The sequence below is a fragment of the Gavialis gangeticus genome, unplaced genomic scaffold (assembly GCF_001723915.1).
Source record: "Gavialis gangeticus isolate Ggan-Ray unplaced genomic scaffold, GavGan_comp1, whole genome shotgun sequence".
NCBI lineage: Eukaryota > Metazoa > Chordata > Crocodylia > Gavialidae > Gavialis > Gavialis gangeticus.
This window is the reverse complement of record NW_017729022.1, coordinates 60,495,096-60,510,420: the sequence shown is the minus strand read 5'-3', so window position 1 is coordinate 60,510,420 and position 15,325 is coordinate 60,495,096. Positions and strand designations below refer to the sequence as shown.

Sequence of the window (15,325 nt, the reverse complement as noted above, 5' to 3'; positions counted from 1 at the left end):
TTTTTTTTTTTTTTTTTTTTTTAACTGGTAAATGGGACTGTTCTGTTTTGTTTTCTTTTTTTTAAGAGCCATATGAGGAGAAAAGGACTGTTTTCAGTTCCTCCCTTTTCTTGTTTCCCAAGATGGCTTTAATTGAGACTTTGGTTGCAGTCCCTTGCAGAAAGCTTCCTGTATTCTGTGTACACTGACATCATTCTTGCCTTACAAGATTTCACTCTGAAATCCCTGTCCTTATTGTTTTGGGGCCATGCTTTTTATAAAGTCTCTACTCTGCCAGTACTGGCTAATCTTAAGCACTGCACTCTCTCCTTTGTCAATTATTTGCCATTTCATTACCTGTTGTACAACTTCTCCATCATCACTATGTTGACTTTCCCATTCCTCCTAGAAATAAGATTGAAAACCTCTCCTTGCTTATTATTAGTCAGGTGGCTGCCAGCTCTCCTTATGTTGTCTAGACCCCCCCCACCCATTTCCCCCTGCTGACTGGCATTTCTGTTAACTTCTGTGCTGAGATGCCCTGAGCAGTACATCATGAAACTAACTTGGAACTTCTCTTCCAGCATGCTTTCCACTTTCACTGCATCTCTCGCTGGCTCAAGACTCGCCAGGTGTGTCCGTTAGACAACAGAGAATGGGAGTTCCAAAAGTACGTATTTTGTGCAATTCCTGACATGGCAAATGCAGTGGTCCGTCCATTAGGTCTTTTGGTAGATACTGATGCTTGGTGCTTGAATAAGCATTTCTTGGGGGTTTTTGGGTCTGGCTGCATAGTCTCCCATGGAAGGGAGAATAGTTTTACACTGATGCTCCCCTAGTCACCTGCCAGCATTGAAGGCTCTAAAGTGAGTCCAAATAGCTCCAAAGTAAATGAGAGCAATTATAAACTATATTGATGCACTCTCTTGAGAGCAGAGGCAAGTGGATTTAGCTGAAAGCAGAGCCTCAGATGAATGTTGAGCTGTCACACAAGTAGCTTGGATTCAGAAATTGGCCTGTATAGTGTCCATTGGTCTGAAATATTTATCTCAAGGTGCCAAAGTCACATTCATTTTGATTTTTGCCATGTCGATCTTATTTTTTAAAACCCTATCACAGTTGCAAAAGAATAATGGCAACTGCACTAGCTTGGCTTGGTGCATATTTGCAGAACCAAGTGGATGAGCCAGATCAGTGGACTTGCTTTAAAAAAAAAACAAAACAAAAAAAAGACCCCTTGTAAAAACAGGCAGAGGAGCTACCAGTCAGAATTGAGAAGCATTTGGCAGGTGTGTGTGGGTGTGCAGGTGAGTTATGACAGGGAGTATTATAGGTTGGGATTAAGATACCTTACATTGGTATTAGGGTGCGTTGCCTAGTACCTGCTGCCCTCTGCTTCATTTTAACTGCATCATTTCTCTTTCACTTTGAGGTAATCTTGACCAATCTTTATTACAGACATTTTTTCCCCTAAATTGATTCCAGATTTAAAAAACCAACAAACCATAAAACAGTGTATTAAGACATTTTAGGACACATTTGGGCACTATAGGCATGTATTTATATAAACGATCACTATTGTGACAACTTTTGCACCCTAATGCAGGACTTTAACACTTTACTATGGGAGCCATAGTTGAACACATGGCTCAGTAATACCTGTTCTGTCTGATTTAGTGAGTAAATTGTCAGGATTTCGCTATGAGACAAAATGGATACTTCATACAAATACTTGGTGATATATCTGGGGTAGTGACATACTCCAGGTTTGTTTCACTCAAGACAAATCTGAGAATTAGTGTTCAGAGCAAAATACTAAGGTGAGCCTGCCTATAAAATAGTGGGCTGATTAATGTCCTGGTCAGTACTAATATCTGATAGACTTAATATAACTATTTTTCATTATCTTAAGAACTTTCTTAGTGTTACCACTGGGCTTGATGCACATATTTACATACTGCATGTTAATTGGATCAAGCATTGTGGCTTTATCAGAAAACTTGGCACTAGTGCTCAATATAAAACACCTTAACATGACATCTTTTTGTATTTGCAGGTATGGGCACTAGAGAGATGGTGACCAAGCTCATTGTTCTGTCATTAGCATGATTAATTCACTTTATGAAGGTGTCTGTTTTAGATGTTGTTGGCAGCAGTTATGTCCTACTTCGTTTTGATCTTAATGTAACCGTATTGTGTATTGTTAAATAAAATCTTGGTGAAACCTCCCTTTAACTTTGTCTTGAGTGTTTGTGAACGGAATGATTGTAAGCAGGGGAGGGACATCTCCAGAAGGCAGGGAGTCAGCTAAACTTTTATTGATTTGGTTTACTGCTGGGGCTGGTTTTGGGGACTGAAATTCTGTGTTCCACTAGAGAATATCCTGTTAGGCCCCTCTCCCTAATCTCCAACCTGGAAGGATTAGTTTTGGGAGTCAGTGCCAATTCTTTAAGCAGTTGAGCCACCATCTTGGGCTGATTTGAGGTCAAGGTGAGCTTTGCCATGCACTTCAATAGGAAAAGGAGCTGCCCTTTAATTTTGGGCCAGCTGAGAGTATAATTTGTGCAAGTAGTATTTCTGATTTGGACGCTGCTCTGTTAGAAGCTAGATCAAAATGGCTCAGTTACGCCATGCAGTGCAATTTTCCCCGATGGAAATTATTACCCATTGCTTCTGATTATGAAATTTGATTAGGACAGGTGACTGACAGCAAAAGTTCCTTAACCATTCCCAGTTCCAAGTCCATTCCTTTTGGTTCTGGTGAACAGAGTTTCTATGTTGCTGGTTATAAAATAAATAAATAAACAAAAACCCTTTTACAGTTAGTGCAAATAAAGCCCCTCCCTCAATTAGCTCATGTTCTAAAGTAGGCAACTTTAAAGTCACCAACTCATGGTGAATGAGCAAGATAGAATTAATGGGGTTTCACCTGTATGTCCCAGGACAGATTAAGTCCAGACTTACATTGGCCAAAACTTGTTACTGTCTGTAGGTTACAGAGTAACCTATATTAATTTTGGTCTGTCCCATTCCCTCGGCCAATGTCCATATTGTTAAAATGTGATCGAGTAGAGAGGTCAAGATCTCAAATGACCACATAGAATTAAATTCCTTTTGTTACAAGAGACTGTTCTTTCATAATAGTAATTATGTACACAGTAGATCAACCAACCTTTGGGAATGTGACTAGTGTGTCAGAATGCTAACCCAGGATATGCTGCCTTTCTCCCATATGGAAGTTGAGGGCTTTAGATGACCAGTGGGTGAAGCTGCCCCCAGATGGCGGATGCCTCCCTGCTCCAGTTCTGCGAATGGGGCAGTATCAGGTCTTTGTGCTGCTGCAGGCAGCAAAGTACAGTGTGGTCTGGGTAATTGCAAAGCTGACAGTACAGTGCAGGAGTCAGACACCTGACTTGCAGGGCTACCTGAGTGACTAGTGACAGCACTGGCAACACATGCAACTTCATGATATGCTTTGCACACATGAGTTGTGCTTCCTGAACAAGCTCCTGTTGTCAGAAGAGTGGCCAAGATAGCAAGGGACAATGGAGTACACTGTACAAAGGCAGCATGTGATGGTGGCTCCCTGCTTTTCCATTTCCCTTGCTTATGGCCTCAGTCTAGTTGTGAGGGAATTTCTGGAGAAGAGTTCAGATGCTGCTGCTGATGGTCAGAGGAGGCCCTGTTACCTCTTCAGCCAGTCCTGTACAAGGTACCACGCACTCAGAGCTGCAGGGGTTGCCCAAACTGCTGTGCTACCAAATGAAGCAGAAGGATAGAACTCCACAAGACCAGGACACTTCTATGAGCAGAGAGTAGCCATGGTGATAGTGCAGGCTGTGGACGTGTCTAGGTGAGCTCAGACAGACACTTGCCATCCACTCAGCAGCTACTCCTGAAGAAGCTAGTTGATGCCTTAAGTCTGTTTGAGATCACAAGGATGGTCAGTGAAGATAATGTGGGAATCAACCTGTGCTATCCTGTGGTGCTGGGGAGAGAACTGACATATATGTAGACCATTTGACTTGCACCTGCAAGCAGTCTGGGAGATTACCATGTCTAGGCATTAAGAAAAGAGGATGTTGCTGGATGGCAACATATCTGAACCTTCAGTTTACAACTGTTCCTGGACTTTTCTCTCAGCAGAGCAAGGAGGCAGGAATATGGCTTTGATAAAAACCACAGGCTTGGGTAAACACGTTGCCTGTGTTTACCCAAGAGAACCATTGCCAACATGAGGAAATACTAGAGCAGATGCTGTGGCAGGAGGAGCGTGAGACCATGGCACAGGGCAGTGAATCTTGGAATGATCTGCCTTGCCTCTTCCTACCATGAGCAGAAGGGAATATGCTCCTGCTATAGCAAACAATATTAGAGGGCAATCTTTGCTCATTGACTCAGGGTATCTCAACATTGTGCATCTACACCATGTGCTGTAGAAGAATGTAGAGCTACCAGAGATGGTCTAGCTGCTGCAACAAGGGGGTCTACATACGCTAATTTACCCTTCTGAGAATTTGTCTCTTTCAGAGTTCCAAGCTGCCACAGATAGTTTCCAGTACTTGAGCTAGCTCTAGTATCTACACGCTACAGGAACAGGAGGGACTAAAACACAGATAAACCCTCAGCTTCTTCTTGTTACTGGTGCTGAGGAAGGCAGTATGACTACCACTGTATATGCTGATGGTCAGCCACCTCTCATTTCCGTTGTTAAGCATCTAGTTGAGGCAGCAGCTACACTTGCTGTGCAACAGAAGACTGAGCCTTTCTACAACAAATGTTGAGAGACTGGCTGATCAGAATGAATAGATGCTGGCTTCCCAAGAACCTCACCCAGCGTGGGAGTGAAAGAGGACAGCAGCAGCTACTTGCTGGAAGACCCTGAGGCCATGGTGGAGAGAAGGAGGTGGAGAAGGACACTGCTTGGGGGAATTTTGGCCACTAGGTCCCCTGGAGGGATAGAGAGGAAACTGGCGGGTGGTATGTGAAGGAACATACCTTTATCCCCTACCTTAGTTAACTTTTGCTATTTTTTTCACACAAACTTTGAAAACAGTGAGTGCCTTTGCACAGCATTTGGTTTACTCATTGCAGTCATGAAATGAACACTGCTGATGCATTTTATTTTGCTGTGGTTGGGATGGAAGTGTTGGGAAGAAATGTGTCTTATTCCCTATGTACGTCACTTTGTTTCCTTACATTTTTTTTCTGAAAGCCCAGGTTTTGCTGTCATTGCATTTGCGTATTCACAGATTTCCATATGTGGGTTTTGGGTATTTTTCAAAATTTCTCTCTGTTCCATTCTGATTTTTGCTTTCATTGTGGAAGCCCGGAGGGAGGTGGGGATGTACGTGGAACCTGAGGGGGAATACTGGCAGGATTTTGGATCACCTGTAGGGTAATTATAACCTAGTGCCCAGTCAACATGCTGTCTGTTGGAAGGATTACCCTTTGTTTCTGTAACTTAACTCTTTCAGTGGGATAGATTGGTGGTCTATATGTTAACTCCCAACCAAGCTGCCTGGTGAGATGCTTTCCATTTGCTCCCTATTCTGTCCAGTTTGACTAATCCTACCAGAAGCTGAAACTCATGCTAACAGAACTTCCAAAGGCATTGAACTACAGAGATTTGTCACTCCTGGGGAAGGGGAAGGCACGTGGATAAAAGAAGGTGTTTAGAAAATGTTTTCATATATAAAAGCTTATTGGAAATGAATAATTACAAACTTCAGGCTCACCTTGGAATGTCTTGCAGTGTGTAATGACAGAATGTTTTTCAGGGGCACACTTTCCCAAAGCAGTAGCAATGCCCAGACCTGCTGTATCCTGTTTGGTGCCTAATATAGGGGAAAGTGCAGAGTAAGTGCAGTGGGGAGCCAGCTTGAGGCAGCAGTGTTGTAGGCATAGCCTTCACATAACAGGGACACTGAAATAGGAAATTAGTAACTAGCTAGCAAGTTAAAGGTTAAGGAGCATTCCTTGATTTGTTCTCAGTGAGTGAGACCAAGAGCAGGCCCTGGGTCCCAAACCTACAGCCGGCCCTGAATTCGTGTGGTCACTGGGGGAATGTATCCCTCTGTGACTCCATCTGGGCATGAGTGTGTTCCTGGGCCTCCGCTGGCTGCTTCCCTGCTGAGACCATCCCATCCAAGGTCTCTAGCACCCAGGACATGGCTTGCATCTACTGTTTCTCCAAATTCCTGCAGGGAGAAGTTTGGTCACTTGCTCTCTTGTTCTTCATGGCAGCAGTGGCGTCTGGTCCCACTCCTCCAAAACAGGAGACAAGCAAAATAGTGGAGGCTGTTTCTATACTTGCAAGGGACCAGGTAGAGGGGAGCCAGCTTGCTGTTGGATTGGTGGTAATGAGCAGTACTCGGAGGGTCTCTTCTCAGTATTTTACATGTCACTATCTGAAGGGGACCACAGAACTCCAGTCCCCAGCTCCCTTGCCTGCCTCACTGAGGGGTTGGTGTTACACAGGTGGCAGGCAGCCATACATGGCTGTCTTCCTGCAATAGTGACGTGCTCTCAGGTGCCAGAGTCCTTTTAAGTGTGTTGTGGTCCTTGCACTCCTTTTGGGGGTGCTAAAAGGATTCTTTCTCCCTCCCATTCATTGCTTGTTTTGGCTTTATTAAGTGTGTGGGTGTGCAGAGAGGCAGAAAAATGGAGGTGGTGAAGTGTTCATTCAAAACAGCCCTCTTAACTCCCTTCTGCCCTGCCTTCCCTGCTCTGAATGACAGTCAGAATTTAAGTCAAAATGGCCCCTGGCATAGTTCTTCTTCCATGCTGCAACAGAGTACAGCCTTTTCTTGACATTAAAAAAGTGTGGAAAGTATCAAAATTGAAACATTCTGGCATTTTAGACATTAAATTCCACAAGTGCTTATTTTTGTCCAAAATTTTGACAATTTGTACATTAAATTCCAGCTCTGAAAACACTCTGTGTTTTTGTCACAATTTGAGTCCAAGTAAAGCCTGGAATTTTTTCCAATGGAAATTCTGTTCGTCTGGCAGCTCAAGCATTTTGACTTCCTGACAGGTCCGGCACCGGCTGAGAGAACGTTTTATGGGGATCCCTGGAGCAGGCAAACAGACTAGATAAAACAAATGGAGTTTCTAGTCAAGCATCTTCTTCAGTTCCTTGTACATAGTTTGATTGGTCTATCAGGCTGTTGGGAAAGTTGCACCAGGTAAGCTTCACCTTCCTGTCTGCCTTAATCAATGGCATTCTCTGCCTCTTTGTGGCGTGCAGGACTGTTTGTCTCCAACTCTTCCTCATTTGACTTCTTCCAACATATCTGTTCATCCCAGAGGAGAATGAAGGGCCCTCAAATATCCACAAATCCCTTCTCACCAGTGTGTTACCACAGGAGATATAACAGCATAGGATGACAGCACCATGAGGCTTGTCTGTGAGCCTGTGGATCTTCCAGCAGGCTCCCAGTGGTATGAAAATCTCCCTGCAGGGATCAGTGCCAAGGTCAGTCCTGAACTGTTTAGCCAGATGGACCTTGGGCTTGTCTCAATATTCTTGCAAGGTGATGGGGGTGGAGTAAGAGGAGATGCCCCTTCAATCTAGGTGGGGGGGGGATGCACTAGATTATCTCTTCCTCTTTAAGACACATGGAAATAGGGGGAGACAGACTTTTAAGCAACTTACTAATATAGAGGTTGAACTGTGAATGTCCATTGGAGGCACATTTGAGATTAGTTGCATCTGTGCAGGATGACTTTGAGTGGGCTGAGGTAAGCAAGAACCTGCTGGTCAACAGAACTGCACAGCAAATTCTTGGTGGAGGGAGCCCAATAAAAAAGCAGGCAATTGTGGGCTCTGCCTCAGCAGGTTTCCTGGATCTTCCAGGCCTCCTGTGTTCTCATTTCAGCCTTGGGCTTCATTTTGCAGACAGTCATTGAGAGGTGATAACCTGTGCAATAGCTTCCTCAACCCCCATCATGCTCTGATGCCACCCCTTTGAATCCATATACCTCACAAAGCAAGCTCTTTCTCCCCGTCTTTCCATAGCACAAATTAAAGTACCTGTATGCTCTGAGCTGGTGACACTGGTTTGTCACAGGCAGCATCACTGTAATCCTTAGTATAGTTAATTCCTCTTAGTTAGTAATTAGTCTTTAATAAAACTTCCAGGTTGCTTATTTGTTTGTTTGTTTGTTTACTTTATATATAACTCATTTATTCACTTTATGTATAACTCAGGGCGGTTTACGGTAAGAAGCAGAATAAAAGCGAATAGACTAGAATATGAAACAAAAGCTGCTTCAACAGTATTGCGGCTGAGCCTGGCTTTGCCAAGTGCCTGTCCAAAGAGGAAGGACTTACAGCATTTTTGGAAGATGTCCAGGATCAGGCTCTGGTGGGCCTCAAAGGGGGAGGGTGTTCCAGAGCTGAAGAGCAACTACTAAGAATGACCTCCCATGTGTTTTTGCCAAGTGAGCTTGGTTTACTGATGCTACTAATAAGAGAATGCTCCCAGCTGATCTTGGGGACCTTACAGAGAAACTGGTTCCTTAGGTATATGGGGCCCAGGTTGTTTAGGCTAGGACCATTTCATTTTATCTTTGTTTATAATTCTGTAAACAGTTTTGTTTCAGTACTGACTTCCTGTTAGATCAGAAATCTCCGGGTTTCAAATGCTGCTATTCACTAGTGCTGCTAGCAAAAGATGACCATATAAACCAGCCATACATTATTTTGAGATGATACCAACAGAGTTCAGGGATTAGTTTAAATCTATTTTAGCTGAAGGTCAACTGCTTTCCAAAACTTCTCTATAAACATCTGGTGATGGCCACGCCCTGTTACTACACATTGCTCCTCTTGGCTATATCTAGTATTCGCAACAAACTGCAAACAAGAGGGGATTTACTGTTCAAAGGCTGTGACCTGTTTTGTGACAAAACGGATAATATTTTAAGATCTTTTATGGACTGAAAAACAAGTCTTAGATCTTTAGGGGTCTTTGTCGCGGCCCAGAGTGAAAACATGTTAGATCTCAAGGATACCACAGACAGCCTTCATATCACCAGCATAGGCCACTAAAGCCTTTGAATAAAAGATGAAAGCCTTCCAAAAGGAGAAATTCTACAACAACTTCCACTGCTTCCCAGCTACCTCCTTCCCCCTCTGACAGAGCAGCCTCCCTTTTAGCTTCAGATATCCCTATTATTTTCCCTTCCTTTGGCCATGGGTTAGCTCATTTTCCAGCATGCCTGATCCACCCTAATTCAGATGAGTAAGTGACTGGGGGACCCTCTGACAGGCCACTACAGTTGATACACAAGATACAATTCCGCTCTTTACCTCCTAATTCCCTTTCCCCATCCTCACTGAGGGACCCCTTTCACTGGAGGACATTAAAACTAAAAGCAAAATCTTTCATAAATCTTGGTGTGATAGAAAAGGTATCATATTATCAAAGGTGAGAGGGTTTTATTTCAGATAGTTCTTTATCCCAAAGAAAAAGGGAAGTATTCATTGCAAAAAATTGAAGGCTTACTTCAGAACCACCAAGTTCAGAATAGTGTCTCTACCACTAATCGTTCCATCCCTATATCCAAAGGGGTGGCCTGCTGCTTTCAACCTTTAGGATGCCTATTTTCATATTGCCATTCATCCTGCCCACATATTCCTCCTGTGCTTCATAATAAGCAGTTGTCATTATCAATATCACTTCCTTCCCTTTGGATTTGCAACAGCTGTGTGTTCATAAGGTACCTGTCAATTATAGTTCCTTACCTCAAAAGATTGGGTCTCTGAGGGTTTCTGTGTTTGGGCAAGGAGCTGATGCAAGGTCATTCAATGCAGTGCATGCATGAAAATCTCAGGAACATCTTCTGAGGTTTCATCCCTTAGGCCTATTAGTAAATTGTAAAAAGATAGTTTTTACACCCTACCAAGACACGACCTCAGCAAAGGCTTCTCTGCTTCCTGATGGATTCTGAGCTATGTTGAACCTCTGTGTCCACTGCCAGGCATCACCAAGTTTCTTTGCAACCTACACAAAAGAGGATCAAAGCCAAACGGATATCAGCGACTATCCCACATATCAGACTGTGTTACTGATTGATTGGCATACCCCCTGCAAGTCAGGTGTTACCTCATTCAGTGAGAGTTCACTCCAGGTCAGAAGCTTCTTTAAGAAATGTATCAGAGATATCTGTATGGTTGTCTGCATCCACTCTATCAAAATAATAGACACATGTTCAAGCTGCAGGAGATGATTCATAATTCAACAGAATAGTGCTACTCTTTACCTAGAATTATTGCAGCCACATCTGTCTAGAGTTAATGTTGGGAAGTCACCAACCATGTAATATGCATGGCATACCAGGCTATAGGTTACTTAAGTCCACAATAACTTAAAGTTCTTTGTGCTGTTTAGTCCACACACACAACTGTTCCATGAGTCGCCATCCATTGCCTCTGCTTACACCACAGGGCCTTTGGCTGTCAAATGAACTGGGATGGCTGGGATTTCTTTGTCCCTTTTAACTGTCTGGTCTCAATGCAAGATTGCGTCACACTAGTGGATATCACTGATTTCAACATCTTTTGACTCAGGTGTACTGGTCAGTGGAATATGTATATGGACTGACCATGTTGAGGGAAGAGAAACATAAGTTATTATGCTGGTAACAGGCTGTTTTTGAGTGTTGCATCTTTGTAATCCAGAAGGTGCCAGTGAGGAAAGTGTGTTAATTTGTCTGTTAAGTTAGTCCTTCACAAAGCATGCCTAGAGCAGCAGCTCCAGTTTGTATGTGTGGTACCTGTGTTAGAGCTTAAGGAAGTGGTAGCTGGGCACACCCCTGAGAATAAGGAACACAGGCAGGGTGGAGTTGGGGGTGAGGGCCTAGACATTCAAGGATCTTTGTGATTTGCATTTTTGAAAATGTCACGTCTCCAGAAAAGTAAATAAAGTCCTTTTGAAGCACCCAAATGGCCATTTTTTGACTGCGCTGCCTTTCTAACATATTGGTCTCAACCACCAAATGTATAAAATAAAGATAGCAACAGCTACAAACTCATCAATGTGTTGTTAGAACAGATTGGTCAATATTTGTATAGGTTTCTGGAGGAGCAAAGTTCACCATACCGGTAAATACTTATGTGGAAAATGTGTACAGTAATTTCTCATTATTATGTATATGGGGTTTATTCTAAGTCTGTTTAAAAAAAAGAGAAGTCGCAATAAAAATGGCTTAAATTGAGACTGTGTAGAGATGGCAAAATTTTGGTGATGAGTCATGAAGGGATCAAAAATGATCTGTGTCTAACTTCCTGTCTTCCAGTTGTCTGTCCTGAACAGCCACTTCCTGTCCCATTGGCCTGATTTCAAACAACAGGCAGTAGGTCCTATGCAGTAATATTTAACATCCTCAGGACATGTTGCATATGATTTCACCTGTTCCTTTGAGTCATAGTAAGATTTGTTTAAAATGTATTTATCCTCTTTTTTTTTTTTTTTGGTCAAACACCCTGAGTGCAAGAGAGTTTTAAGTTGGATCTAAGGTTTATGCTCTTTGAACAATTTTTTATCTTTCAGATTTCATACTGACCTCCAAAACATAATGTGCAATTAGCCACTGTATCATATTTCCTATTCTGTATGCAGTGTTGAATCACAATATTAGAGAAATATTTGGCACTAGAGAGAATAGCAAAGAAAATGACAAGCCATAAAAAACAATGCTAGAAGCCATGTGGTGTAAAGGGAATGTTTTTTCAAGTTTTCCAGAGTTGTTCACACACAATTCTGCATAAAGATTTTAGTCATGCAGAGAATTACAGATTGTTCTTCTGTTTATTTCGTATTTATTCCATGCCTACCCTTTACAAAAGTATTCTCTGGACTTGATTCATCACAACTCTTGAATTCTGAGGTGGCAATAGGTTTCTGGAGCACTTTCCACCTATGGTTTGTTTTAAGAAGCTACAACTCTTTCCTCCCTCTTAAGGCTGGATTGAGAGGCAAAAGACCTGTACCTAGAGTCTCAACTCCTGGCATTACGTAATGAAGTCAAGAATCTCATCTTAAATTTTACTCAAATAATATAAACTTTCTAGCCATCATGGTTGTAAAGTGAAGCTTGAAAACAGGAATCAGTGCAAATGAGCCAGAGATGTCTACCTAAGCCCTCAGAGAGCCTGAAGCAATACTTGCAAAGGTGTGAACTTCTTTGTGCATCTCAGTGGCATGTTTAACTGTAAGAGCCTTGTCACACATTGCACTTAGACAGCGGCGGGCAATTATTTTGGGCAGAGGGCCACTTACTGAGCTTTGGCAAGCCATCGAGGGCTGCATGATAGGCAGCCAGGGGCAGATAAATAATAATTTTCTAAATTTTTTAGGGGCTCACGGGCCAGATAGAATGGCCTGGTGGGCCACATCTGGCCCCCAGGCTGCATTTTGCCCACCCCGACTTAGGATGTTTAACTGTACTTAAAATGCTAGTGTCTGAGCAGTCAAGCAATAATACACATTGTAAGCAAAGTTAGGACTTTGTAAGCATCATAGCGTAGCAAAGTTAGGACTTTTCTGGTGAGGGATATCTTCAAATTGTTTTATTTAACACATGTTGAACTAATGTCCCATACAGCTACTCCACAGAGGACCAGGAGACTGTGCAGTTGTTGTTCCCACCCCACACCACACACTGCAGTGCACTGGAGGAGTCTTCAAGGGCTCCATTGCTTAGGCCATGTTTTATTTAAGTCATGGTAAGCATTACTGCTCAGCAACATTTCTAACTCATACTAACACTTATTACGATCTAAATCAAGCTGTCCTAAATGTAATGTTCGACAAGGCAATAAAACTCACCCTTCTAAGGCACCGCTGCAAATGTCCCCTTAGCAGAGGATCCTGTGTCAGGAGGAGAGGTATGCAATGGGCTCAGCCCACCCCCTTTCAAGCAGATAGGATCAAAGGATCATAGAAAGTCAGGGCTGGAAGGGACCTCATATGGTCATCTAGGCAAGCCCCCTCCTCAAGGCAGAATCATCCCTGACTAAACCATCCCAGCCAACCGTCTGTCAGACATACCTGATAGGATAAGAACATGGGCATAGGCCCTGTGGCCACCCTTGGGCTCCCAAAAGTGGGGGTGCCCTGCTTTGTTACATAGCCCTTGCCACAAAATGGAAAACTGTGTGAAGACCATCTGAATGCTAAATAAAAAAAGCAACTGCCTGGTCCATAGTGGAGTGGACCCCAGCAAACATATAATGCCAGTGCCCGGAAAAAGCAAGTTGTATACTTTTGAATGGGTGCATCTACATATTGCAGTATAGTGACATTGCTACAGTGCCTTTAGTGCTTTAGTGCTTCCTTTTGGAAGTAATAAAGCATGGCGCAATACAGTTAGTTACTGCACCATCCATGTGGCGCACAGTTGAATTTCACTGCTACATTGCCATAATGGCGCACTATACCCAGGGAGCGTGCCAGTATGGTGATGTAGCTGGAGACCACATGCAGACACACATGATCGCTATGCCACCATAACATGCTGTATGGTGACGTAGTGTGTCACTGTGTCACCGTAGGGCAACATGTAGACATGCCCAGTGTTATTTAAAAGGTTGGTTACAATCTTGAGAGCCAAGAATGGTTTGGAGCCTAATTACTATCAAGACCACTTCTCCTCCTATGTCCTAGCATTACAGCTCAGACCACTGGGAGCACACTACAAGTGTTACCTTCCAGAAGTGAATTTTTCAAGGTTAGTAAGCTGGGAGCAGTTTTTAAAGTATTTAAGTGTTTACAAATGCAGACAGGCGCAGACTGGCATTTTCAGTCACCAAGATACCTAACTCCCATTTCTATCAATATATCTATTTCTGTCTTTAGATATCTTCAAAATCTGGTCCTGGGTGCTCTCACTTTAGACCTCTTGCTCTGGAATTCACTTCTGAAAGGTATGGCAAAGCCTGGATTTTTCAGCTTTCAAAACATAGTGATAGGATTATTTGAAGAAGGTACTCAAATGGTGATCAACGGTCATTATGGTGAGGGAAGGGCCTCAATTTGGCAGTGGCCATAGTGTTCATGCAGTTATTCATGTGTATAGCACTATGCTCTAAGGATTTGTCTGGCTTTGATAAACAGTATCCAGGTGCTAAAGCAGAAGATGATTCAGTCATTTCTAAAATAAGGAACCCATTTTGGACACTGCATTTTTTTTTCTTCACTTCCTCCTCTTCCCTTTTTTTTGAGCAACTGGATGTAATTCTATATGTTATAGCAAGACAATGTCAGGGTTAGGCTAAGGACTCGTGCCCTGCAGCTTGATGGGTCATCTGAACCCAGTAAACTAAATATGGCTGTCTGAGCCTTAATCTGCAGGGCAAAGACTAACTGAGGCTTCTGCTCTGAAGCTGAAGTAACAGAGCCTAACTAGCCCTAGCCCCTTCCCTCTGATTGGTTCTGGATCAGCTCTTAAGGACACCCCCCGCCCCCCATCACCTGGCCCTTGGTGCACAGCTTACTGGTTTCCAATCCTTGTGTGTCTCCAGTGCTGGTAACTCTTCCTCTGACCCCCTTGATTCCTGGTTAACCCTCTAGCTCCATGTTTGGAATTCAGTTTGATCTTGGCTTGCTTCCTGGTGTCTGATTCTTGGTTAACCCTTTGGCTTGGTGTTTTGGACTTTGGTTTGACCTTAGCCTGCTTCCTAACCTCTGATCTCCAGTTTGTCCTTTGGTTCAGTTTTGGACTCCAAGCTTTGGTCCCCGCAACTCTGTTTAGAGCTCAGGTTGACCTTGGTTACTCCCAACCCATGGCTCACCTGTGCAACCCCACCAGTCCTTACTTCTGGCACCACCCAGTAGGCCTGACTCCCTTGTGAACTGTGACAGACATGCTTTGCCTGTTGTTTCTCCATGGGAGATACAGTGGGATTGGTATTGGAAGGTGGTTGCACATTAGGCCATGTATGAATTGAAAGCAATGCCCCTGAAAGAGTTACATATAAGTATGGGTGTGCATATACATGTGTGAAATAGGAAGGGAGCGCTATAGGTCCAGACTGAGAGCTGATGCAACACAGAAGACACGGAATCTGTGTTCCTATAGCTATTAAAAACTGAACATATCAGGTCACATCCTTTGACTAGCAGTAGGGATCATGTGTTGTGCTCAGAACGGTTCAAAGCAGTTGTGGACGGGCTGTGGAGCTGAAGAAGATGACTGACCTATAGTGATGGTTTTACGACTTTCTTCATGAGCAGAGACTCACAGAATAGCCAGGGAGAGATTGGGGTGGGGGTAAATTCTGAGGATGATGGCTAAAAATATCTTCTGTGTGTCACACTGAACATAAAGCTCTGGT

General features: G+C 43.3%; 1 protein-coding gene and 1 long non-coding RNA gene across 4 annotated transcripts in view; one reads left to right on the top strand and one right to left on the bottom strand.

Moving 5' to 3' along the window:
* The window catches only part of RBX1 (ring-box 1), a 41,860-nt gene extending 39,646 nt beyond the window's left edge, over positions 1–2,214 (top strand). For all 3 annotated transcript variants that reach the window (XM_019515130.1, XM_019515131.1, XM_019515129.1), the window contains 2 exons: positions 564–649; positions 2,036–2,214. In XM_019515130.1, the coding sequence (XP_019370675.1) occupies positions 564–649; positions 2,036–2,048 (99 nt within the window). In that variant the 3' untranslated portion in view covers positions 2,049–2,214. The remainder of the gene's footprint in view (positions 1–563; positions 650–2,035) is intronic.
* Positions 2,215–8,174: 5,960 nt separating this feature from the next.
* Positions 8,175–14,984, bottom strand: LOC109295957. The gene is made up of 3 exons (XR_002096867.1): positions 14,486–14,984; positions 10,095–10,177; positions 8,175–9,992 (listed from the first exon to the last, which is right to left on the bottom strand). It is a non-coding gene; the product is annotated as an uncharacterized LOC109295957 (long non-coding RNA).
* Positions 14,985–15,325: the final 341 nt, after the last annotated feature.